The following is a 27,251-nucleotide window of genomic DNA, read 5'->3' as shown; positions in this document are numbered from 1 at the left end:
TCATAACTCAAAGCTCATGACCATAGGTGAGGATGGGAACGTAGATCGACCGTTAAATTGAGAGCTTTGCCTTCCGGCTCAGCTCCTTCTTCACCACAATGGATCGATACAGCGTCCACATTACTGAAGATGCCACACCGATCCGCATGTCGATCTCACGATCCACTCTTCCCCCACTCGTGAACAAGACTCCTAGGTACTTGAACTCCTCCACTTGGGGCAGGGTCTCCTCCCCAACCCGGAGATGGCACTCACCCCTTTTCCGGGCGAGAACCATGGACTCGGACTTGGAGGTGCTGATTCTCACCCGAGTCACTTCACACTCGGATGCGAACCGATTTCAGTGAGAGCTGAAGATCCTGGCCCGATGAAGCCATCAGGACCACATCATCTGCAATAAGCAGAGACCTAATCCTGCAGCCACCAAACCGGATCCCCTCAACGCCTTGACTGCGCCTAGAAATTCTGTCCATAAAAGTTATGAACAGAATGGGTGACAAAGGTCAGCCTTGGCGGGGTCCAACCCTCACTGGAAACGTGTCCGACTTACTGCCGGCAATGCGGACCAGACACTGATCATACAGGGAGCGGACCGCCACAATAAAACAGTCCGATACCCCATACTATCTGAGCACTCCCCACAGGACTTCCCGAGGTACACGGTCGAATGCCTTCTCCAAGTCCACAAAGCACATGTAGACTGGTTGGGCAAACTCCCATGCACCCTGCCGAGAGTATAGACCTAGTCCACATTTCCACGACCAGGACGAAAACCACATTGTTCCTCCTGAATCTGAGGTTCCACTTTCCGGCGTAGCCTCCTCTCCAGTACACCTGAATAGACCTTACCGGGAAGGCTTGTGATTTAGTGCTGTATAAATAAACATTGATTTATTGATCTCCGGGCATTCAATCAACTGGACTGATTGGTTCGTCTTGTAGCAACTAGGAAGTAGTCTTTCCGCCAGCACAGTTGGTAAACAGTGTCACTAATCGAACATTAGATTGAAAAAAACTAAACAGCTATGCTTACCTTCCTGTAGACGAGACCCATGATGGCGGTTTTTAGCCTCATTCCGACGGTGAAGCAGCGATACATGTACTGATGGTGCAGGAGGGACTGCAGGCAAGACAGGATGAAGAGCAGACAGGCAAACAGAAAACCCTTCCACATGGCGGCGTCTTCATCCCGCATGAACCCCAGCAGGAGGCTGGGGGGCCGCACAAAAACAGATCAACCACCACCGAGCAGTGTGTGTTTCGCTCATTGCATTTTCTTTCCATGAATGACAATTGAAAAACCAAAAAAAAAAACAAAAAAACTACTGATTTATGTGGAATTTTCTTTTCAAATACTAAAAAAAAAAATACATTGAAAAATGTGTTCTTTTTACAGCGGTAACTAGATCCAATATTTTCATTTTCTATTTCATATAAATAAAATGAAAATCAGTCAGAAGAAATAACAAGAAAAAACTAAATTTAAAGACCAGATTTCAAGTTGGCCTGGACGGAAAAAGATGGTCCGTGTACTTTCTCTTCATTCTATTTCCACTTCTGAAACAAAAATCAAAAAATAAAATCAGTGCCGTTTTTCGATTTTTATTACATATGGCAGATTTTTAAAAAAAAACAAAAAAAGGGTTGATTATTATTAAAATATTACCGTAAAATTGGATTTTGAGCTGTTTTCCTATTATGGAATTGAATTTTTATTTTATTTAATTTTTTTCTATTTTATTTTATTTTTCCAGATAAACACAAAAATCGAAAAAATGTGTGACATTTTGAACCGGAATGACAAATTCAACCGGAAGCGATATTTTAGGCTTTCCTTAACTTTTAGCATGTTTAGGTAACATCTTTGTTCAGCAGGAGTCCTAAAAAAAATGTATATTTTCATTTCTGAAACAAAAGCTATTTAACGACACTTTTTTTTATACATATTTAGTACTCAAAAGGACTCCTGCTGAACAAAGATTTTCCTTTTATGGATTTATATTTTTCCAGATAAACACAAAAATCGAAAAAAATGTGCAAAAATGCAAAATTTGTCTAATGACAAATTGACCCAGAAGCAGTATTTTAGCCTTTCTTTTACGTTTAGCATGTTTTTAGCACAGTGCTAACATCTTTGTTCAGCAGGAGTCCTAAAAAAATGTATATTTTCATTTCTGAAACAAAAGCTATTTAACGACACTTTTTTTTATACATATTTAGTACTCAAAAGGACTCCTGCTGAACAAAGATTTTCCTTTTAAGGATTTATATTTTTCCAGATGAACACAAAAATTGAAAAAAATGTGCAAAAATGCAAAATTTGTCTAGTGACAAATTGACCCGGAAGCAGTATTTTAGCCTTTCTTTTACGTTTAGCATGTTTTTAGCACAGTGCTAACATCTTTGTTCAGCAGGAGTCCTAAAAAAAAGGTATATTTTCATTTCTGAAACAAAAGCTATTTAACGACACTTTTTAAAAAATATATTTAGTACTCAAAAGGACTCCTGCTGAACAAAGATTTTCCTTTTATGGATTTATATTTTTCCAGATAAACACAAAAATTGAAAAAAATGTGCAAAAATGCAAAATTTGTCTAATGACAAATTGACCCGGAAGCAGTATTTTAGCCTTTCTTTTACGTTTAGCATGTTTTTTAGCACAATGCTAACATCTTTGTTCAGCAGGAGTCCTAAAAAAAAGTATATTTTCATTTCTGAAACAAAAGCTATTTAACGACACTTTTTTTAATACATATTTAGTACTTAAAAGGACTCCTGCTGAACAAAGATTTTCCTTTTATGGATTTATATTTTTCCAGATAAACACAAAAATTGAAAAAAATGTGCAAAAATGCAAAATTTGTCTAATGACAAATTGACCCGGAAGCAGTATTTTAGCCTTTCTTTTACGTTTAGCATGTTTTTTAGCACAATGCTAACATCTTTGTTCAGCAGGAGTCCTAAAAAAAAGTATATTTTCATTTCTGAAACAAAAGCTATTTAACGACACTTTTTTTAATACATATTTAGTACTTAAAAGGACTCCTGCTGAACAAAGATTTTCCTTTTATGGATTTATATTTTTCCAGATAAACACAAAAATCGAAAAAAATGTGCAAAAATGCAAAATTTGTCTAATGACAAATTGACCCGGAAGCAGTATTTTAGCCTTTCTTTTACGTTTAGCATGTTTTTAGCACAATGCTAACATCTTTGTTCAGCAGGAGTCCTAAAAAAAAAAAGTATATTTTCATTTCTGAAACAAAAGCTATTTAACGACACTTTTTTTTATACATATTTAGTACTCAAAAGGACTCCTGCTGAACAAAGATTTTCCTTTTATGGATTTATATTTTTCCAGATAAACACAAAAAATAAAAAATAATGTGCAAAAGTGCAAAATTTGTCTAATGACAAATCTACCCGGAAGCAGTATTTTAGCCTTTCTTTTACGTTTAGCATGTTTTTAGCACAATGCTAACATCTTTGTTCAGCAGGAGTCCTAAAAAATTTTATATTTTCATTTCTGAAACAAAAGCTATTTAACAACACTTTTTTTAAATATATATTTAGTACTCAAAAGGACTCCTGCTGAACAAAGATTTTCCTTTTATGGATTTATGTTTTTCCAGATAAACACAAAAATCGAAAAAAATGTGCAAAAATGCAAAATTTGTCTAATGACAAATTGACCCGGAAGCAGTATTTTAGCCTTTCTTTTACGTTTAGCATGTTTTTAGCACAGTGCTAACATCTTTGTTCAGCAGGAGTCCTAAAAAAAATGTATATTTTCATTTCTGAAACAAAAGCTATTTAACGACACTTTTTTTTTATACATATTTAGTACTCAAAAGGACTCCTGCTGAACAAAGATTTTCCTTTTATGGCTTTATATTTTTCCAGATAAACACAAAAATTGAAAAAAATGTGCAAAAATGCAAAATTTGTCTAATGACAAATTGACCCGGAAGCAGTATTTTAGCCTTTCTTTTACGTTTAGCATGTTTTTAGCACAATGCTAACATCTTTGTTCAGCAGGAGTCCTAAAAAAATTTATATTTTCATTTCTGAAACAAAAGCTATTTAACGACACTTTTTTTTTATACATTTTAGTACTCAAAAGGACTCCTGCTGAACAAAGATTTTCCTTTTATGGATTTATATTTTTCCAGATAAACACAAAAATCAAAAAAAATGTGCAAAAATGCAAAATTTGTCTAATGACAAATTGACCCGGAAGCAGTATTTCAGCCTTTCTTTTACGTTTAGCATGTTTTTAGCACAATGCTAACATCTTTGTTCAGCAGGAGCCCAAAAAAAAAAAAAGAGTCTATTTTCATTTCTGAAACAAATGCTATTTAATGACACTTTTTTAAAATATATTTAGTACTCAATAGGACTCCTGCTGAACAAAGATTTTCCTTTTATGGATTTATATTTTTCCAGATAAACACAAAAATCGAAAAAAATGTGCAAAAATGCAAAATTTGTCTAATGACAAATTGACCCAGAAGCAGTATTTTAGCCTTTCTTTTACGTTTGGCATGTTTTTAGCACAATGCTAACATCTTTGTTCAGCAGGAGTCCTAAAAAAAATGTATATTTTCATTTCTGAAACAAAAGCTATTTAACGACACTTTTTTTTATACATATTTAGTACTCAAAAGGACACCTGCTGAACAAAGATTTTCCTTTTATGGCTTTATATTTTTCCAGATAAACACAAAAATCGAAAAAAATGTGCAAAAATGCAAAATTTGTCTAATGACAAATTGACCCGGAAGCAGTATTTTAGCCTTTCTTTTACGTTTAGCATGTTTTTAGCACAGTGCTAACATCTTTGTTCAGCAGGAGTCCTAAAAAAAAAAAGTATATTTTCATTTCTGAAACAAAAGCTATTTAATGACACTTTTTTAAAATATATTTAGTACTCAATAGGACTCCTGCTGAACAAAGATTTTCCTTTTATGGATTTATATTTTTCCAGATAAACACAAAAATCGAAAAAAATGTGCAAAAATGCAAAATTTGTCTAATGACAAATTGACCCGGAAGCAGTATTTTAGCCTTTCTTTTACGTTTAGCATGCTTTTAGCACAATGCTAACATCTTTGTTCAGTAGGAGTTCTAAGAAACTAAGTTTCGGCCCATTTTTTTCTATTATCGTTTCTGAAATAAAAGTTGGACAACTATTTAATGACACTTTTTTTATTTATAGGACTCCTGCTAAACAAAGATGTTAGTGTTGTGCTAAAAACATGCTAAACGCCAAAGGAAAGGCTAAAATACTGCTTCTGGTTCAATTATTCATCACACAGATAACCACGCATTTTTGCAAAATTTTTTTTGCGTTTATCTGGAAAAATTCAAATCCATAATAGCATAACAGCGCAAAATCCAATTTTATGGCAATATTTTAATGAAAATCAACCCTTTTTTGTTTGTTTTAAAATCTGCCTTGTATAATTGAAATAGAAAAACGGCCCTAATTTTGTTCAAATTAAATTAAATTTATATGGTAGGCTAATATAGCTAATATAGACACTTACATCATGTGTTGCCTTCATTATAACACTTATATAAGACTTTCATAGTAGGCTAATATAGACACTTACATCATGTGTTGCCTTCATTATAACACTTATATAAGACTTTCATAGTAGGCTAATATAGACACTTACATTATGTGTTGCCTTCATTATAACACTTATATAAGACTTTTAAAGTAATTTTGATAGTAGGCTAATATAGACACTTACATCATGTGTTGCCTTCATTATAACACTTATATAAGACTTTTAAAGTCATTTTGATAGTAGGCTAATATAGACACTTACATCGTGTGTTGCCTTCATTATAACACTTATATAAGACTTTTAAAGCCATTTTGATAGTAGGCTAATATAGACACATCATGTGTTGCCTTCATTATAACACTTACATAAGACTTTTAAAGTCATTTTGATAGTAGGCTAATATAGACACATCATGTGTTGCCTTCATTATAACACTTACATAAGACTTTTAAAGTCATTTTGATAGTAGGCATATTTAGACACTTACATCATGTGTTGCCTTCATTATAAAACTTATATGAGACTTTTAAAGTCATTTTGATAGTAGGCTAAAATAGACACATCATGTGTTGCCTTCATTATAACACTTTTATAAGACTTTTAAAGCCATTTTGATAGTAGGCTAATATAGACACTTCATGTGTTGCCTTCATTATAACACTTATATAAGACTTTTAAAGTCATTTTGATAGTAGGCTAATATAGACACTTACATCATGTGTTTTCTTCATTATAACACTTATATAAGACTTTTAAAGTCATTTTGATAGTAGGCTAATACAGATACTTACATAATGTGTTGCCTTCATTATAACACTTATATAAGACTTTTAAAGTCGTTTTGATAGTAGGCTAATATAGACACTTACATCATGTGTTTTCTTCATTATAACACTTATATAAGACTTTTAAAGTCATTTTGATAGTAGGCTAATATAGACACTTACATAATGTGTTGCCTTCATTATAACACTTATATAAGACTTTTAAAGTGATTTTGATAGTAGGCTAATATAGATACTTATATCATGTGTTGCCTTCATTATAACACTTATTTAGGACTTTTAAAGTCATTTTGATAGTAGGCTAATATAGACACTTACATAATGTGTTGCCTTCATTATAACACTTATATAAGACTTTTAAAGTGATTTTGATAGTAGGCTAATATAGACCCTTACATAATGTGTTGCCTTCATTATAACACTTATATAAGACTTTTAAAGTCATTTTGATAGTAGGCTAATATAGACACTTACATAATGTGTTGCCTTCATTATAACACTTATATAAGACTTTTAAAGTCATTTTGATAGTAGGCTAATATAGACACTTACATAATGTGTTGCCTTCATTATAACACTTATATAAGACTTTTAAAGTCATTTTGATAGTAGGCTAATATAGACACTTACATCATGTGTTGCCTTCATTATAACACTTATATAGGACTTTTAAAGTGATTTTGATAGTAGGCTAATATAGACACTTACATCATGTGTTGCCTTCATTATAACACTTATATAGGACTTTTAAAGTGATTTTGATAGTAGGCTAATATAGACACTTACATCATGTGTTGCCTTCATTATAACACTTATATAAGACTTTTAAAGTCATTTAGATAGTAGGCTAATATAGACACTTACATCATGTGTTGCCTTCATTATAACACTTATATAAGACTTTCATAGTAGGCTAATATAGACACTTACATTATGTGTTGCCTTCATTATAACACTTATATAAGACTTTTAAAGTAATTTTGATAGTAGGCTAATATAGACACTTACATCATGTGTTGCCTTCATTATAACACTTATATAAGACTTTTAAAGTCATTTTGATAGTAGGCTAATATAGACACTTACATCGTGTGTTGCCTTCATTATAACACTTATATAAGACTTTTAAAGCCATTTTGATAGTAGGCTAATATAGACACATCATGTGTTGCCTTCATTATAACACTTACATAAGACTTTTAAAGTCATTTTGATAGTAGGCTAATATAGACACATCATGTGTTGCCTTCATTATAACACTTACATAAGACTTTTAAAGTCATTTTGATAGTAGGCATATTTAGACACTTACATCATGTGTTGCCTTCATTATAACACTTATATGAGACTTTTAAAGTCATTTTGATAGTAGGCTAAAATAGACACATCATGTGTTGCCTTCATTATAACACTTTTATAAGACTTTTAAAGCCATTTTGATAGTAGGCTAATATAGACACTTCATGTGTTGCCTTCATTATAACACTTATATAAGACTTTTAAAGTCATTTTGATAGTAGGCTAATATAGACACTTACATCATGTGTTTTCTTCATTATAACACTTATATAAGACTTTTAAAGTCATTTTGATAGTAGGCTAATACAGATACTTACATAATGTGTTGCCTTCATTATAACACTTATATAAGACTTTTAAAGTCGTTTTGATAGTAGGCTAATATAGACACTTATAATGAAGAAAACACATGATGTAAGTGTCTATATTAGCCTACTATCAAAACGACTTTAAAAGTCTTATATAAGTGTTATAATGAAGGCAACACATTATGTAAGTATCTGTATTAGCCTACTATCAAAATGACTTTAAAAGTCTTATATAAGTGTTATAATGAAGAAAACACATGATGTAAGTGTCTATATTAGCCTACTATCAAAATGACTTTAAAAGTCTTATATAAGTGTTATAATGAAGAAAACACATGATGTAACACTTATATAAGACTTTTAAAGTCATTTTGATAGTAGGCTAATATAGACACTTACATAATGTGTTGCCTTCATTATAACACTTATATAAGACTTTTAAAGTGATTTTGATAGTAGGCTAATATAGATACTTATATCATGTGTTGCCTTCATTATAACACTTATTTAGGACTTTTAAAGTCATTTTGATAGTAGGCTAATATAGACACTTACATAATGTGTTGCCTTCATTATAACACTTATATAAGACTTTTAAAGTGATTTTGATAGTAGGCTAATATAGACCCTTACATAATGTGTTGCCTTCATTATAACACTTATATAAGACTTTTAAAGTCATTTTGATAGTAGGCTAATATAGACACTTACATAATGTGTTGCCTTCATTATAACACTTATATAAGACTTTTAAAGTCATTTTGATAGTAGGCTAATATAGACACTTACATAATGTGTTGCCTTCATTATAACACTTATATAAGACTTTTAAAGTCATTTTGATAGTAGGCTAATATAGACACTTACATCATGTGTTGCCTTCATTATAACACTTTTATAAGACTTTTAAAGCCATTTTGATAGTAGGCTAATATAGACACTTACATCATGTGTTGCCTTCATTATAACACTTATATAAGACTTTTAAAGTCATTTTGATAGTAAGCTAATATAGACACTTACATCATGTGTTGCCTTCATTATAACACTTATATAAGACTTTTAAAGTCATTTTGATAGTAGGCTAATATAGACACTTACATCATGTGTTGCCTTCATTATAACACTTATATAAGACTTTTAAAGTCATTTTGATAGTAGGCTAATATAGACACTTACATCATGTGTTGCCTTCATTATAACACTTATATAAGACTTTTAAAGTAATTTTGATAGTAAGCTAATATAGACACTTACATCATGTGTTGCCTTCATTATAACACTTATATAAGACTTTGATAGTAGGCTAATATAGACACTTACATCATGTGTTGCCTTCATTATAACACTTATATAAGACTTTGATAGTAGGCTAATATAGACACTTACATCATGTGTTGCCTTCATTATAACACTTATATAAGACTTTTAAAGTCATTTTGATAGTAGGCTAATACAGACACTTACATCAATCAATCAATGTTTACTTATATAGCCCTAAATCACTAGTGTCTCAAAGGGCTGCATGTGTTGTCTTCATTATAACACTTATATAAGACTTTTAAAGTCATTTTGATAGTAGGTTAATATAGACACATCATGTGTTGCCTTCATTATAACACTTATATAAGACTTTCATAGTAGGCTAATATAGACACTTACATCATGTGTTGCCTTCATTATAACACTTATATAAGACTTTTAAAGTCATTTTGATAGTAGGCTAATATAGACACATCATGTGTTGCCTTCATTATAACACTTATATAAGACTTTTAAAGTCATTTTGATAGTAGGTTAATAGACACGTGTTGCCTTCATTATAACACTTATATAAGACTTTTAAAGTCATTTTGATAGTAGGCTAATATAGACACTTACATCATGTGTTGCCTTCATTATAACACTTATATAAGACTTTTAAAGTCATTTTGATAGTAGGCTAATATAGACACTTACATCATGTGTTGCCTTCATTATAACACTTATATAAGACTTTTAAAGTCATTTTGATAGTAGGCTAATATAGACACTTACATCATGTGTTGACTCCATTATAACACTTATATAAGACTTTCATAGTAGGCTAATATACACTTACATAATGTGTTGCCTTCATTATAACACTTATATAAGACTTTTAAAGTCATTTTGATAGTAGGTTAATATAGATACTTATATCATGTGTTGCCTTCATTATAACACTTATAGAAGAGTTGTTGTTGTTGGTTTTTGTAGTTCCAGACAGATTCTTTTTTTGTTGTATTTTTGTCCAATTTGGCTCTTTCAAAATTTTGGGCTGCAGACCCCTGTTCCATAATGATGTACAATAAATGGATTTTAGCATCGTTAATGTACAAAACTTATGTTGTTCTTTCAATTTTCTGTATGCAGACCTCAGTTGAAAAAGTTTGGACAGCCCTGTCTTATAGTGTCAGACGGTGAGGTTGACTACTGGGTGGCCTCCGTTACACTACACCATTTAGAATTACAACACTTTTTTTTAAATCCTGGAATGAATGTTTGATGTTGGTAAGTAAAGCAAAAGTTCCTACTGGACACCAACCTGAGCACTTGCGGTACTGCGAACACGACGGTGTCATGCAGGAGCAGGAACAAGGTCCCACACAGGAAGTACGGCCCAAAGGTCCTCCCAAGAGTGCACAGCAGGAAGTGAAGGTAGCTCAGTCGTTTTCGGGGCTTTCTGATCAAAGGGCTTTTTTCATCCGAGTCGAAGCGAAACGACCCGGAGGAGACAGACTCCTTCCTGCTGAATTTCAAAAGAATTGTAAGAAAACTTTTATGCACGTTATTCCCGGGGGAACACAGCGTCTTCTTACCGCTCACACTCCCGCGCCCAGGCCGCTTCCATCTCACACATGATCCGCTTGGACGAGTCCTCATCCCGCAGGGTCCACAGGTCTGATGCCTGCAGGGGGCAGCGGTAGCCCTGCACCACCAAACTGACGGAAAGAAACATTTTGACTCCTTTCATGTTTGTGTCGAGAGAGCGGTGCAAGCTCCAGCCATATTTTCCTTGAACTGTTTTGAGACCGAGGGCAACGGCTGTTTATGACCCACCTCCCTTAGAAACAGCTGTTGCCATGTAATCAGGGAAAGTCCAAATAAAAGAGGAAGCGCACAATCTTTCGTCACAGCGTGGTGGAGACTGTACAAGAGTACAGCCCAGACATTTCTCCTCAATTGAGCCAAATTTAATTATGTCTCTGTTTAATTCTTTGCTTCTTGCCTGTTTAATAGATGTAATCGTGTTTGAACCTGACAGTTATGTCATGCAATAAATCACAAACGGCTATTCAGGCTGATAGAATAGTTTGTATTCTTTATGATTTTTGCATTTGGAGCGGTTAGAAGTGGAGAGGGTGTCGAAGAGGCCAAAATGGGCTATAAAATTGGCCCCCCGTGCGGCCCCCGGCTTATTTTCGGTCCTTTTCATTAAGTTCAAATCACATGCCTGTGACAAGTTACATGATTATTCAAATTCATACTATGGCCACGGTATTTTAAACTTTATAGTCTGGCCTCTTTATGTTGGATGTGTTTTTATTCGAAAAAAAAAAAAAACTACAACTTTTTTCCCCCCAGACAAAAGCAAATAGATATGTTATAGATGGGTTAATCCCATCTTTTAAAATGTAAAAGCCAAACTAAGGTTTCAACGAGTTTTTTTTAAAAAGCTGCTTTTTGTCATGATCTGTGGTCCGGATTATGTTTTTGTTATTTTTGGGACTCTTTTAGTTCCTGTTGGCGCTCCTTTTTTGGTTACCATGGCGACTCATTAGTTTCACCCGCCGCTGGTGTTCGGACACGCACCTGCTGTAGTTAAGAGACTACTATTTAAGCCTGTATTTGCCAGTCAGTCGTCCCGGCGTCATTGCTCTTTTCATGCCAGTTTCACGCCCATTGCTTAATTTACGTTGCTCGTTCCATGTCCGATTCCAAGTTTTGCTCGTTATTTGTTTCATGCCACAGTAAGTTTTTTTTGTTCTATGCCATAGTTTGGTTCGTTGTTTTCATGTCTATAGTTTCATGGGTTGGGTTGTACTTTTACTTGTATAGCGCTTTTCTACCTTCAAGGTACTCAAAGGGCTTTGACACTACTTCCACATTTACCCATTCACACACACATTCACACACTGACGGAGGGAGCTGCCATGCAAGGCGCCAACCAGCACACATCAGGAGCAAGGGTGAAGTGTCTTGCTCAGGACACAACGGACGTGACGAGGTTGGTACTAGGTGGGGATTGAACCAGGGACTCTCGGGTTGCGCACGGCCACTCTCCCACTGCGCCACGCCGTCATGTTCTAAGTTTTTTTGCCATAGCTTCCGCGTGCGAGAGGCACGCTTGCCTTCGGGTTGTTTTGTTTTTTTGTACTTTGTTGAGTGTTAGTGAATAATTAAATACGTTCCTACCTGCTAACCTTGTCCAGAACTTCGCAGCAAGCTGCAAACCCCGCCCCCCCAGTCATGACAGTTTTAATCAAATCCATGCAATATTTAGTTTGTTGTGCATGTAATCAAGTGTGTGTGTTTTTGGGGGGCTTTACGAGTTCTGTGCACGAATCTGGAGCGGCCTCCTTGGTTGTCAGTGCTTGGAATGCGATAATTATCAGGGGATTCATCAAAGCAAGATAGACGGCTTTGGCAATCGGCTAGGAACTGTAAGGAGAACTCTGCATGTGTTTTTGTACCTGCTGAACCAAAAGAATAAAAACTTGGAAAGAAAGGAGGCATCTTCTTCTGGACATTCGCTCTGAAAATACAAAAAGGCAAGATGACGTTCAGGAAAATCGGGCTAATCGGGACCATCGCTTTTTTCCTACCTCGACATGCTGACTGCGCAGCGGTCGGCGGTCTGAAAAGCCGCTGAGAAGCATTTGAAGGACTTGGAGGAAAAAACAGATAAAGAAGGCCACAAAGCGAACAGCATCCGATAAAAAGCCCTGAAAGGGAAAACATTGGCAAACAGAGGGGAAAAAAGGTAATTGTGTTGTGTCGAGCATCCATAGGGTGATTGACCCGTACCGGGAAACAAAGACTTGGCAGCGGCTTGTGAGCTGCCGAGAAGTGTTTAAGAACGCGGCGTGAAATTAAAAAATGTCCTTCGGCGTGCTGTGACATTTGGCAAGTGAAGGAAGAGGAACACGCCGAGATAAAAGCTGAACACGGAAAAAGACCGAGGAAATACAAAACACAAAACCAGTAAAGTTGGCACGTTGTGTAAATGCTAAATAAAAACAGAATATAATAATTTACAAATCCTTTTCAACTTGTATTCAATTGAAATCACTGGAAAAACAAGATATGATACAGGCCAGTTTAGTACCCACACTCTTTTATTATGAAGCCACGCTGAAATAAGCAGGGGCGTCCATGAAAAAGACGTTGCTTGGATGGAAACACATTTTGCTCCAAAACCTGTATGTACCTTTCAGCATTAATGGTGCATTTATAGATGTGTAAGTTACCCATGCCTTGGGTACTAATACACCCCCATACCATCACAGATGCTGGCTTTTACACTTTGTGCCTATAACGGTCCTGATGGTTCTTTTCCTCTTTGGTCCGGAGGATCATGACATCCACAGTTTCCAAAAAAAACTTGAAATGTCAGACCACAGAACACCTGTACACTTTGCATCAGTCCATCTTAGATGAGCTCGGGCCCAGTGAAGCCGGCGGCGTTTCTGGGTGTGGTTGATAAATGGCTTTGGTTTTGCGTAGTAGAGTTTCAACTTCCTCTTACAGATTTAGAGACAATTTGTAGTTACTCACAGTGGTTTTCTGAAGTGTTCCTGAGGCCATGTGGTGATATCCTTTACACAGTGATGTCCCTTTTTGATGCAATACTGCCTGAGGGACCGAAAATCACAGGCGTTGCCGCTTACGTGCAGTGATTTCTCCAGATTGTCTGGACTTTTTGATATTACAGACCGTAGATGGTGAAATCCCTAAATTCCTTGCAATAGCTCGTTGAGAAATGTTCTTAAACTGTTTGACAATTTGCTCACGAATTTGTTGACAAAGTGGTGGCCCTCGCCCAGTCCTTGTTTGTGAATGACCTAGCATTTCACGGAAGCTGCTTTTATACCCAATCATGGAACCCACCTGTTCCCGATTAGCCCGTTCACCTGTTGGATGTTCCAAATAAGTGTGTGATGAGCGTTCCTCAACTTTCTCAGTCTTTTTTGCCACTTGTGTCAGCTTTTTTTGAAACATGTCACAGGCATCAAATTCCAAATGAGCTAATATTTGCTTTGAATAACAAAGTTTTGCAATTCGAACGTTGAGTATCTTGTTTTTATTTACAATTTACACAACCTGCCAACTTCACCGGTTTTGGGGTTTGTACATGTGATCCAACAAAACCTCAAAACGTGATCTAATACCTGATCAATGATCTGTTCCACCGCAGCCTTCAGAGGAACAACGGAGCAAAGAACCAGAAGAGTCCAGAAGAGGAAGAGGAGGACGGATGAACGACTGCCTTTCATCCTCTCAACGTGGATTATTATGACAGACAGAACCTGGAGAAGAACATTGTCAAATCATCCGGAGCCCCAGATCCCTCAAACTATTAGGGGTGTCCCGATCCGATACTGATATCAAATATCAGGTCGATATCAGCAATAAAACAAATCGGCTTGCTTGTAAAATCTAAATGTCCTCCAATAAAACGAGTCTTTTCTTGTATTTTGGACTTTATCAGTGAATTTTCAGTTTGTCGCTAATCGAGTGACGCACGCAGATAATATAACTGTAATGGGGGATTTTAACATCCAGACCCTCTGCGTGTCCTGCGATGAGGTGGCGACTTGTCCAGGGTGTAAACCGCCTTTCCGCAAGAATGCGGCTGAGATAGGCTCCAGCGATCCCCCGCCACCCCAAAACGGGACAAGCGGTAGAAAAATGGATGGATGGATGTATTTTAGTCAAGTCTTTGACAGAAGATAAACCGTGTTGGTCATAGGTTACTAGAAGCTAGCAGCTACACAGCAGCTAAGCACATAAATGAGTATTTTCTTGTATTTTAGTCAAGTCTTTGACAAAAAATAAACCGTGTTGGTCATAGGATAGTAGAAACTAGCAGCTACACAGCAGCTAAGCACACAAGACGAGTATTTTCTTGTATTTTAGTCAAGTCTTTGACAAAAGATAAACAGTGTGGGTCATAGGCTACTAGAAACGAGCAGCTACACAGCAGCTAAGCATGTAATATTAGTATTTTCTTGTATTTTAGTCAAGTCTTTGACAAAAAATAAACAGTGTTGGTCAAAGGCTAGTAGAAACTAGCAGCTACACAGCAGCTAAGCACACAAGACGAGTATTTTCTTGTATTTTAGTCAAGTCTTTGACAAGAGGTCAACAGTGTGTGTCATAAGCTAGTAGAAGCTAGCAGCTACACAGCAGCTAAGCATGTAATATTAGTATTTTCTTGTATTTTAGTCAAGTCTTTGACAAAAAATAAACCGTGTTGGTCATAGGCTAGTAGAAACTATCAGCTACACAGCAGCTAAGCACACAAGACGAGTATTTTCTTGTATTTTAGTCAAGTCTTTGACAAAAGATAAACAGTGTGGGTCATAGGCTACTAGAAACGAGCAGCTACACAGCAGCTAAGCATGTAATATTAGTATTTTCTTGTATTTTAGTCAAGTCTTTGACAAAAAATAAACAGTGTTGGTCATAGGCTCGTAGAAACTATCAGCTACACAGCAGCTAAGCACACAAGACGAGTATTTTTTTGTATTTTAGTCAAGTCTTTGACAAAAGGTCAACAGTGTGGGTCATAAGCTAGCAGCTACACAGCAGCTAAGCACACAATAGCACTCAAGCTAGACAGTCCTTAATTGAACAACATGCAGTCTAAAACAAGCGTCAACATAAACAAGTATCAAATAATTATAGTTGCATATTACTTAGTCTCCAAGGTTGAAGCATATTAGAAAGTATTCAGTTAACTTAGTAGTCATGAGGACCCTAATTTAATAAATTATTGTGTCTCAAAAACACAGATTACTATTCCACTTACACTTAAAGACAGCATACGTCCATTTCAAACAGTAAATAATACATAAACTAGCGTTTTGCATACCTACAATTGTTCTCTGTTGACTATTTTTACTAGATCTAACATTTTCTTTCTACGAAATATTACTATTTTGTATGAATCGTGCTGGTATCGTATCAGCGTCGGGCAATACTCAAGGTGGTGAAAAGCTGCATCGGGACACCCTTACAAATCACAGCAAGGCGAACAGAGCACACCTTTACAAAGACCTCAGTGAAAGACTCGTACCAGTGAAAAACATCGGACCAGCGGGCTGAGCAGGAAGACCATGTGACTGTAGAGCTCCGTGTTCTTCCATACCAGAAGGTAAAATACCTCCAAGAGGCTAAACGATGCCAGGCTGAGACTTACCAGCTGCAGAGATAAACAAATAAATGGGAAAAAAAAAAAAAAAAAGAGTGAGAAAACACAAGAATGTGTGATAAACACTTTATACACGCTTATGTAAAAATGTAACATTTAATATGATACTCACTTAAGTCATAAACACTATATGCACTCTAATGTACAAACATATGACACAGACCTGGAAAAATGAAGGCTCATGTGTTAAACTTTTCAATCAGGCCCGCCGGACATTCCCAAATAGCTTGTTTTCTAATGACCGTGAGTCTTGAACTATACAAAGAATCTGCACTTTTGCATGATACACTATTTACTATGGTCATCTAATTAGTTACTAAGGGAAGGGGGTGTAGTCAGCACTGCTTGCAGGAGGAAAAGTCACGCCATCATTTTTGGTGATTTAACCCCCAATTCCAACCCTTGATGCTGAGTGCCAAGCAGCGAGGTAATGGCTCCCATTTTTATAGTCATTGGTTTGAACTCACGACCTACTGATCTCAGGGCGGACACTCTAACCACGAGGCCACTGAGCAGGTCTCTTTATAATCTACAATAAAGTTTGACGAGCACGTAAAACGTAAAAAAGGAAGCAGCTGATCAGTCGATCATGTCAACATTGGCACATATTTTAGTGATCAGGGCATTGCTGTAAATAGTTTGTCTGCATTAGCACTTATAAAAACAATATCACTAATACTTGGTTAATACTTGGTCCAACCACTATTCATAATGCAAAAAAGGGCCATCAGACTGATACATAACACAGGACCCCGAGAACACACTAATGGATTATTTATAAAAACATTTGATTTAAAACTACCAGATCTCATCCAACTCAAGACTGCCCAAATGATTTATAAAGCAAGTAAAGATTTACTTCCAACAGGGTTACAGAGAAGTTTTTTAAAAAGAGAAGGGAATTATAATTTAAGAGGAGAACTACTTTTTAAGATCCAATATTGTAGAACGCAGAAACGAATGAGTATAACAATAGCAGGGGTTGAAATATGGAACTGTTTAAAGGATGAAATAAAACACAGCACCAACATAAACCAGTTTAAAAAGCTTTTTAAATCATTTATCATTAGTAAATATAAGAAAGAAGAGCAAACATTGTTTTAGAAAGACAATAATATATATGTATATAAATACAATTTATGATTTCATAATTATACATATAGGTTATATTAAAATGTATATATCACCACTTTATATGGAATTTAAATGAATTGTGTGTGTATGATATATATATATATATGTATGTGTGTGTATGTATATATGTATGTATGTGTGTGTGTATATATATATATATATATATATATATAAGTGTACAAATGTATATGTTTGATTTAAATGTTAAACTGTGTATATGAGACGTGTGCTACATATATGTTGCTTATATATTGTTTAAAAAAAAAAAAGTAATATAAGTGAAGCATGTTTTAGATTTTATATATTTTGAACCTTGTTCTTGTTGTGATGGGGTAGGTTTATATAAGCGTTGCTTCAACCTACACCCTTTCGGCTCAATCATTGCTCAAATGAGTGTTTTTTTTTTTTCTTGTTGTTGTTCTTTGTTTTATGTGAAGATTGCCGAAATAAAATACATTGATTGATTGATTGATTGATATTCAAGTCTCCAGTACTCTGGAATGCCCTCCCGGTAACAGTTCGAGATGCTACCTCAGTAGAAGCATTTAAGTCTCACCTTAAAACTCATCTGTATACTCTAGCCTTTAAATAGACCTCCTTTTTAGACCAGTTGATCTGCCGCTTCTTTTCTTTCTCCTATGTCCCCCCTTCCCTTGTGGAGGGGGTCCGGTCCGATGACCATGGATGAAGTACTGGCTGTCCAGAGTCGAGACCCAGGATGGACCGCTCGCCTGTGTATCGGTTGGGGACATTTCTACGCTGCTGATCCGCCTCCGCTTGGGATGGTTTCCTGTTTCCTGCTGTCTTGGATCCGCTTGAACTGAACTCTCGCGGCTGTGTTGGAGCCACTATGGATTGAACTTTCACAGCATCATGTTAGACCCGCTCGACATCCATTGCTTTCGGTCCCCTAGAGGGGGGGGGGGGGGGGGGGGGGTTGCCCACATCTGAGGTCCTCTCCAAGGTTTCTCATAGTCAGCATTGTCACTGGCGTCCCACTGGATGTGAATTCTCCCTGCCCACTGGGTGTGAGTTTTCCTTGCCCTTTTGTGGGTTCTTCCGAGGATGTTGTAGTCGTAATGATTTGTGCAGTCCTTTGAGACATTTGTGATTTGGGGCTATATAAATAAATAAACATTGAAGTCACAAAATGTGATTCAAGTATTTTTGGCACTTTTTGAAGGTTTTTTTTTATTGGGTTTTATGGGCAGAATGGAGGACCTCCAACTGGCTTGGCTGTAAACAGACTTTATTTAAGAGTTAGAATGCATTAAAAAAAATACATCTGTTGCCATATATTCCATGATTGCGAATGATAGGCAAAATTCCCCCCAAAAAGTGCAGTTCCCCTTTAAGGATATTATATATCCTTATTTTTATCAGTATTTACATTCACATCAAGGTCTAGGTTTACTTCCTTACATTTCCTGGTCAGCCTGTTGATTAATTTGAGCAATGCTGCCACCTAGCTGGAGGTTTGTGTATCATTCAGGTATGAAATGAGGTTGATGGTATCGGCATTCAGGCCCCCACTTCAATAAAAAAAAAGAAAGAAAGACACTGCAGTATAGGATCATGTTTTAAATCTAAATATGGTATTTCTGGACTTGTTTCACAATCAGTCTGGCCATCTTTACACCTCAGAGGTTCTGCCTCGATGATATACTCCTATGTTACATACTTGATGCAAATTAATCTAATTAGTTGATGAATACTCTTTCGGCTGTTTTTGATCATGACAATTAAACATTTGATTTCTTTGGGATGAGTCGCTCTCATCAAATTCAAAATGAGCGAAATTCTCCTGTTGTGTTTTCTATGTTTTAATAGGAATGAAATGTGGGTTTACTAAAATTTACAAAACGTACCTACATTATACTTGGGTTGTCCCGATATCAATATTTTGGTAGCGGTACCAAAATGTATTTCGATACATTTCTAAATAAAGGGTATCACAAAAAAATGACATTATTGGCTTTATTTTAACAAAAAATCTAAGGGTACATTAAACATATGTTTCTTATTGCAATCGAAGAAAAATGTAGTCCTTTAATAAAATAGTGAACATACTAGACAACTTGTCTTTTAGTAGTAAGTAAACAAACAAAGGCTCCTAATTAGTCTGCAGTAACATATTGTGTCATTTATATACCTATTATTTTGTCAACATTATGAGGGACAAGCTGTAAAAATGTATTATTAATCCACTTGTTCATTTACTATTAATATCTGCTTGTTTTCTGTTTCAACATGTTCTATCTTCACTTCTGTTAAAGTGTAATAATTACTTATTCCTCTGTTGTTTGGATGCTTTAAATTAGTTTTGGATGATACCACAAATGTAGGTATCGATCCGATACCAAGTAGTTACAGGGTCATACAGGGACAAGCGGTAGGAAATGGATGGATGGATACATTGGTCATATTCAAAGTCCTCATGTGTCCAGGGACATATTTCCTGAGTTTATAAACATAACATAATAATAATAACATTATTACATTTTATTTGTAAAAAGCACTTTACATTGAGCAAACGACCTCAAAGTGCTACAATTTATTAAAAATAATATTAGTAATAATAATAGTAAGATAATAAAAATAAATAAAAATAAAAACTAGAACAGCCTAATAGCTAGAACTAGTATGCATATATCTATAAAAAGGCTTTGTTTTTTGTTTTGTTTTGTTTTTTAAGCCTTTTTTTAAAAGCATCCACAGTCTGTGGTGCCCTCAGGTGGTCAGGGAGAGCGTTCCACAGACGGGGAGCAGCGGAGCAGAAAGCCCAGTCCACCATAGTTCATAGCTTTGTCCTTGGAGGTTGGAGGAGGTTATCCTAATAATATACATTTTCAAAAAAGGAAAAAAAGAATATTGTGACGATAAAAATATCGGTTATCATAGTAGTATCGACTAGATACGCTCTTGTACTTGGTATTATACAGTGGATGTCAGGTGTAGATCCACCCGTGGCATTTGTTTGCATTCAGGAGTGCTATCTTTTGTTAGCTATTGTATTCTAAAGCGTGTTTAGGTATTCCTTTTCCTGAAGGGATGATACTCGTGTAAGAAACATACTTTATTCATCGCCAAGTGATTTAGAAGTAGCCATGTCTTAAAGCACCTGTTCCTGGGGGTGTTTTAGTATTACAACTTCACCTGTATTGTCAGTTTTAAGCCCAAAATGTGTCAATTCTCCCTTTTTATGTCTATACACTGTGTCTGCTTGCAAGGACTGTGATTGTGCGCTGCCGAACATGCTCCTCTGCTCATAAAACCAACAATGTCATGATGTGACGATGCGCCGCCATGCCCGTTAAAAAAAAGAAAGAAGAAAAAAATGGGGAACCGATACTTTTCGAACAGAGTACAGTACCATTTTCGATTCCTTAGTACCGCGATACTATCCCAGTACCGGTATACCGTACAACCCTACATTATACAAGGTTCCTGTAAAGGGGTTGTACACACACAGTGTGTGTGTTTATTGTGTTCAGTGGATGTAGGCTTATTAAAATCAGTGTGATGTTAACTTTGTGTTGTTAGTGAAATATTTTCCCTCCTCTTGGCAGAAAAGAAACATCTTAGAATTGTCCTTCATTCTGCTAGGAGATAAACATAATGAATGCACCCTTATATAGAGGAGAATTGAAAATGAAAATTGACTGAACACATGTACGCTAAACAAACCTCTTTGGCATCTGGACATTTATCTAACCTAATCTAAAGGCCTACTGAAATAAGATGTTCTTATTTAAACGGGGATAGCAGGTCCGTTCTATGTGTCATACTTGATCATTTCACGATATTGCCATATTTTTGCTGAAAGGATTTAGTAGAGAACATCCACGATAAAGTACGCAACTTTTGGACGCTGATAAAAAAAAGCCTTGCCTGTACCGGAAGTAGCGGACGATGTGCGCGTGACGTCACGGGTTGCGGAGCTCCTCACATCTGAACATTGTTTACAATCATGGCCACCAGCAGCGAGAGCGATTCGGACCGAGAAAGCGACAATTTCCCCATTAATTTAAGCGAGGATGAAAGTTTCGTGGATGAGGAAAGTGAGAGTGAAGGACTAGAAAAAAATAAAATAAAATAAAAAGACTATACAGTGCAAGCGATTCAGATGTTATTAGACAAATTTACTAGGACAATTCTGGAAAATCGCTTATCTAAAATTGGCCCTAGTGTGTGAATGTTGTCTGTCTCTGTGTTGGCCCTGCGATGAGGTGGCGACTTGTCCAGGGTGTACCCCGCCTTCCGCCCGATTGTAGCTGAGATAGGCGCCAGCACCCCCCGCAACCCCGAAAGGGAATAAGCGGTAGAAGATGGATGGATGGATGGATGTGTTACTAGTGTTTTAGTGAGATTATATGGTCGTACCTGTACAAACTGAAGGTCGGCCCCGCACCTTTCTTCAGCACCAGTCGACGGGTGGTGGCGATGCCCATCTCTGCCCTTCGCAAGGGACCCTCTTCGAAACACGATCTTTCGAAATGATCGCTGCATAATACACTGTACTTTGTGTGTGTGGTCCAATCCAACCGTGTTCGCTTGACATCTTTGTTCCATAGTAAAGCTTCACCGTCATCTTTCGGGAATGTAAACAATGAAACCCCGGCTGTGTTTGTGTTGCTAAAGGCGGCCGCAATACACCGCTTCCCACCTACGGCTTTCTTCTTTGACGTCTCCATTATTCACTGAACATATTGCAAAAGATTCAGCAACACAGATGTCCAGAATACTGTGGAATTATGCGGTGAAAACAGACGACTTATAGCTGGGAGCGGTGCTGGAACAAAATGTCCTTGACAATGCGTGACGTCACGCGCACGCGTCATCATACCGCAACCTTTTAGCATGATATTTCCGCATGAAAGTTTAAATTGCAATTTAGTAAACCAAACCGGCCGTATTGGCATGTGTTGCAATGTTAATATTTCATCATTGATATATAAACTATCAGACTGCGTGGTCGGTAGTAGTGGCTTTCAGTAGGCCTTTAAACACCTAATGATTGAGGGTTAAAGTTTTTGACCTATGAGGTTCCATAACCACGTCAATCCATCGTCTTACCGTCTTGGTGCAGCACAGTACGGACAGGGGGATGGACGCTTTTGGGGGGCGCAGGTGCAAGTAGAGCAGGTAGAAGGGGCAACAGGTCAACAGGAAAGAACAAGGGAACCAAACCAGCACGGTGTGTTGGAAACACTGAGTCAGGTCCGGCTTGGCCGTGTACCACGTCAAGTTCCAGTCCTGAAAGCAGACGTTTCAAGAAATAATGAAATGAGTAGTGAGAGAGTTTCCACCTCAAAACAGGCTTGAAAAATGTCATGACTTTTTCCATTTCTTTGACGTCACAAACTCTTGATTTAGGCTTCAAGTTGTTCCAGACAATGAACACCTGACATCTGTGATGGACCTCTCCAACTTTTATCTCTGGATAAAGTTAAAGTAGGGGCTTCACGGTGGCAGAGGGGTTAGTGCGTCTGCCTCACAATACGAAGGTCCTGCAGTCCTGGGTTCAAATCCAGGCTCGGGATCTTTCTGTGTGGAGTTTGCATGTTCTCCCCGTGAATGCGTGGGTTCCCTCCGGGTACTCCAGCTTCCTCCCACTTCCAAAGACATGCACCTGGGGATAGGTTGATTGGCAACACTAAATTGGCCCTAGTGTGTGAATGTGAGTGTGAATGTTGTCTGTCTATCTGTGTTGGCCCTGCGATGAGGTGGCGACTTGTCCAGGGTGTACCCCGCCTTCCGCCTGATTGTAGTTGAGATAGGCGCCAGCGCCCCCCGCGACCCCGAAAGGGAATAAGCGGTAGAAAATGGATGGATGGATAAAGTTAAAGGACCAATGATTGTCACACACACACACACACATTAGGTGTGGCAAAATTATTCTCTGCATCTGACCCTTGTTCCCCGCAGGGAGGTGAGGGGAACGGTGGCCATGCCCGGTATTCATTTTTGGTGAAAACCGGGCACCAAAAATGACTCCTGGGCGCAGCCACCACTGCTGCCCACTGCTCCCCTCACCTCCCAGGGGGTGGGTAAAATGCAGAGGACACATTTCATCACACCTAGTGTGTGTGTGTGTGACAATGATTGGTACTTTAATTTAGCATCAAGAGTTGGGATTAAAGTTGAGTGCCAAGCAGGGAGGTAATGGGTCCCATTTTTATAGTCTTTGGTATGACTCGGCCGGGGCTTGAACTCACAACCTAACCATCTCAGGGCGGACACTAACCACTAGGCCAGAGTAGGATGAATGGATAAAACAAATTTTAAAGACAAACAAAAAAATGTTGTGTGAAGCCCTCAGGAAGCTTAGGTCCTTTAATGCAGTGGTTCTCAACCTGTTTTCAGTGATGTACCGCATGTGAACATTTTTTTAAATTCAAGTACCCCCTAAGCAGAACAAAGCATTTTTGGTTGAAAAAAAAAAGAGATAAAGAAGTAAAATACAGCACTATTGCATCAGTTTCGGACTTATTAAATTGGATAACAGTTCAAAATATTGCTCATTTGTAGTGGTCTTTCTTGAACTATTTGGAAAAAAAGATATAAAAATAACTAAAAACTTACTGAAAAACAAACAATCCATCCATCCATTTTCTACCGCTTATTCCCTTTTGGGGTCGTGGGGGGCGCTGGCGCCTATCTCAGCTACAATCGGGCGGAAGGCGCGGTACACCCTGGACAAGTCGCCACCTCATCGCAGGGCCAACACGGATAGACAGACAACATTCACACTCACATTCACACACTAGGGCCAATTTAGTGTTGCCAATCAACCTATCCCCAGGTGCATGTCTTTGGAAGTGGGAGGAACCCAGAGTACCCGGAGGGAACCCACGCATTCACGGGGAGAACATGCAAACTCCACACAGGAAGATCCCGAGCCTGGATTTGAACCCAGGACTGCAGGACTTTCGTATTGTGAGGCAGACGCACTAACCCCTCTGCCACCGTGAATCAACATAAAAAACACAATATACACTTACAATTAGTGCACCAAACACAAAAACCTCCCTTTTTCATGACAAAAACGTCCCTTTTTCATGACAAAGAAGAAAAAAAAAAAAAAAAAGGACCCCCCCACACCCGGGCCGCGGGACAAATTATTAAGCGTTGACCGGTCCGCGGATACAAAAAGGTTGGGGACCACTGATATACAGCACTATGTCATCAGTTTCTGATTTATTAAATTGGATAACAGTTCAAAAATATTGCTCATTTGTAGTGGTCTTTCTTGAACTATTTGGAAAAAAAGATATAAAAATAACTAAAAACTTGTTGAAAAACAAACAAGTGATTCGATTATAAATAAAGATTTCTACACATCACCTTAAAGTGGCCTCTTTGGGGATTGTGATAAAGATTCATGAACTTACTTCTAAACATTTGTTCACAAAAAAAGAAATCTTTAACATCAATATTTATGGAACATGTCCACAAAAAATCTAGCTGTCAACACTGAATATTGCATTGTTGTATATCCTTTCACAGTTTGTGAACTGACATTCATATTTTGTTGAATAATTATTCAATAAATATATTTATAAAGGCATTTTGAATTGTTGCTATTTTCAGAATATTTTTAAAAAATCTCACGTACCCCTTGGCATACTTTGCAAGTACCCCCAGGGGTACGCTTACCCCCATTTGAGAACCACTGCTTTAATGTGTGCAGCAAGCTGTTTGAGATCTTTTTTCAGTCTGCTGTGGCTGGTGAATATAGAATATAATTTGGTGTATTACCTGATTCTGATGACTTGCATTGATTGGAATCAGACAAGATTCTCAGTAGTGCTGACAACATCCATATTTTCGATTGTACATCATGGGGGAGTAAAAAAGACCTCCTTTTTGTCCCATACAACATAAAAGTGGTTTGTTGTTGGCATCTTAATTGTCCAGCTTCCATACTCCTTTTTATTCACTTTACAAAATTTACAAGGAACACATTGGCGGGAAACTCCATGGTTTGCTAGCTTTCGAAGACTCTTATTTTGTTAGCGCAGGCAGGATGGAGCAGCGCTTTTATTGTGAAGACAGGATATGTGCGGTCAGTCTTTAGGCTTTTGACAGTACGTACTGTTGAAATAAAAACTGTTCCTCGCCCTCCTGACGGTCTTTTTTCCCCTCCACAGCGAGCTGGCAGTAGCCAGCATCATTTCGCAAGATCCTTGAGTGCCTTCAATGTCAATCAAGTGACTTTATGATCGCTAATGTTTAGGTCTATTTTTTCAATGCTTGGCCGGCGATCGACCGGTAGCTCGCAGCCCTGATATGAATAATAAAAAGAGCCCTGGGCACCCCCTAGTGGACAGTCACAAATTACACCAGGCATACTTGCTGAAAGTCTTAGTATTTTTTTTATAAGATATGTTGCCTCTGTTTCAAATAGCATAAAGATAATGACCGCAGTGTTGAGTGGAAATCTGCTTCCTAAATAAAGGACAATTCAAATCAATCAATCAATCAATGTTTACTTATATAGCCCTAAAAAGATTTTTTTATTTTATTTTAATCTTCTATTTTTTTCTCCCCCCCCTTATTTACCTGTATCTCATCTTTTTTTGTAAGGGGCGCTGGAAGCCGGCAGACCCGTCAGCGATCCTGTTCTGTCTCCCTTTAATGTTTGTCTGATCTTGAATAGGATTGTGCTGAAAATTGTAATTTTCCTGAAGGAACTCTCCTGACGGAATAAATAAAGTACTATCTAATCTAATCTAAATCACTAGTGTCTCAAAGGGCTGCACAAACCACTACGGCATCCTCGGTAGGCCCACATAAGGGCAAGGAAGACTCACACCCAGTGGGACATCGGTGACAATAATGACCCAGTGGGACGTCAAATGCTGCCAGTCACATCCATCCATCCATTTTCTAACACTTATTCCCTTTTGGGGTCGCTGGCGCCTATCTCAGCTACAATCGGGCGGAAGGCAGGGTACACCCTGGACAAGTCGCCACCTCATCGCAGGGCCAACACAGATAGACAGACCACATTCACACTCACATTCACACACTAGGGCCAATTTAGTGTTGCCAATCAACCTATCCCCAGGTGCATGTCTTTGGAAGTGGGAGGAAGCCGGAGTACCCGGAGGGAACCCACGCACTCACGGGGAGAACATGCAAACTCCACACAGAAAGATCCCGAGCCTGGATTTGAACCCAGGACTGCAGGAACTTCGTATTGTGAGGCAGACGCACTAACCCCTCTGCCAGCGTGAAGCCCAGTCACATAAATACTCAAAAAAATCCTCTCTAATATGGATTAAAACTCTTGGAAAGAAATATAAATTGAGATGAACACAACGGGAGATGCGGATGCCAACATTTTGTAATTTTCCAGCATTCTCTTTGCTTTGGGTGAAATAAATTAACGTCATCAAAATGAGTAACTCTGCCATTTTAATTCCGTTTAAGTAGCTCTAAGAATAAACAAGAATGCAGACAATGGAATTTTGATATAGTTGAGAGATGACTGCCTTTGTGCATCCCTCTTGAAATTTTACTACAATCACTTTCCATTTTCCATCAATTAAAACCTTTAAAATGTACACAGGTTAAAAATAAAAATGGCTACCTAGTAGAGGTGGGAATCTTTGGGTACCTCGCGATTCCATTCCGATTCTAAAGGTGACGATTCAATTTAGAATCAATTCTTGTAACATATTTG

The 27,251-nt window shown here is 37.4% G+C and overlaps 1 protein-coding gene across 1 annotated transcript in view; it reads right to left on the bottom strand.

Moving 5' to 3' along the window:
- Nucleotides 1-27,251, bottom strand: part of LOC133536078 (multidrug resistance-associated protein 1-like) — a 73,268-nt gene that overhangs the window by 42,754 nt on the left and 3,263 nt on the right. The window contains exons 2-9 of the mRNA XM_061876275.1: nt 22,637-22,816; nt 16,292-16,417; nt 14,382-14,519; nt 12,816-12,935; nt 12,684-12,745; nt 10,809-10,931; nt 10,535-10,738; nt 1,034-1,211 (exon numbers count right to left, since the gene is read on the bottom strand). Of these exons, the coding sequence (XP_061732259.1) occupies nt 1,034-1,211; nt 10,535-10,738; nt 10,809-10,931; nt 12,684-12,745; nt 12,816-12,935; nt 14,382-14,519; nt 16,292-16,417; nt 22,637-22,816 (1,131 nt within the window). The remainder of the gene's footprint in view (nt 1-1,033; nt 1,212-10,534; nt 10,739-10,808; nt 10,932-12,683; nt 12,746-12,815; nt 12,936-14,381; nt 14,520-16,291; nt 16,418-22,636; nt 22,817-27,251) is intronic.

Source organism: Nerophis ophidion, linkage group LG17 (assembly GCF_033978795.1).
Source record: "Nerophis ophidion isolate RoL-2023_Sa linkage group LG17, RoL_Noph_v1.0, whole genome shotgun sequence".
In the NCBI taxonomy this organism is placed as follows: domain Eukaryota; kingdom Metazoa; phylum Chordata; class Actinopteri; order Syngnathiformes; family Syngnathidae; genus Nerophis; species Nerophis ophidion.
The sequence above is the reverse complement of the archived record's forward strand: the minus strand, read 5'-3'. Positions and strand labels throughout refer to the sequence as shown.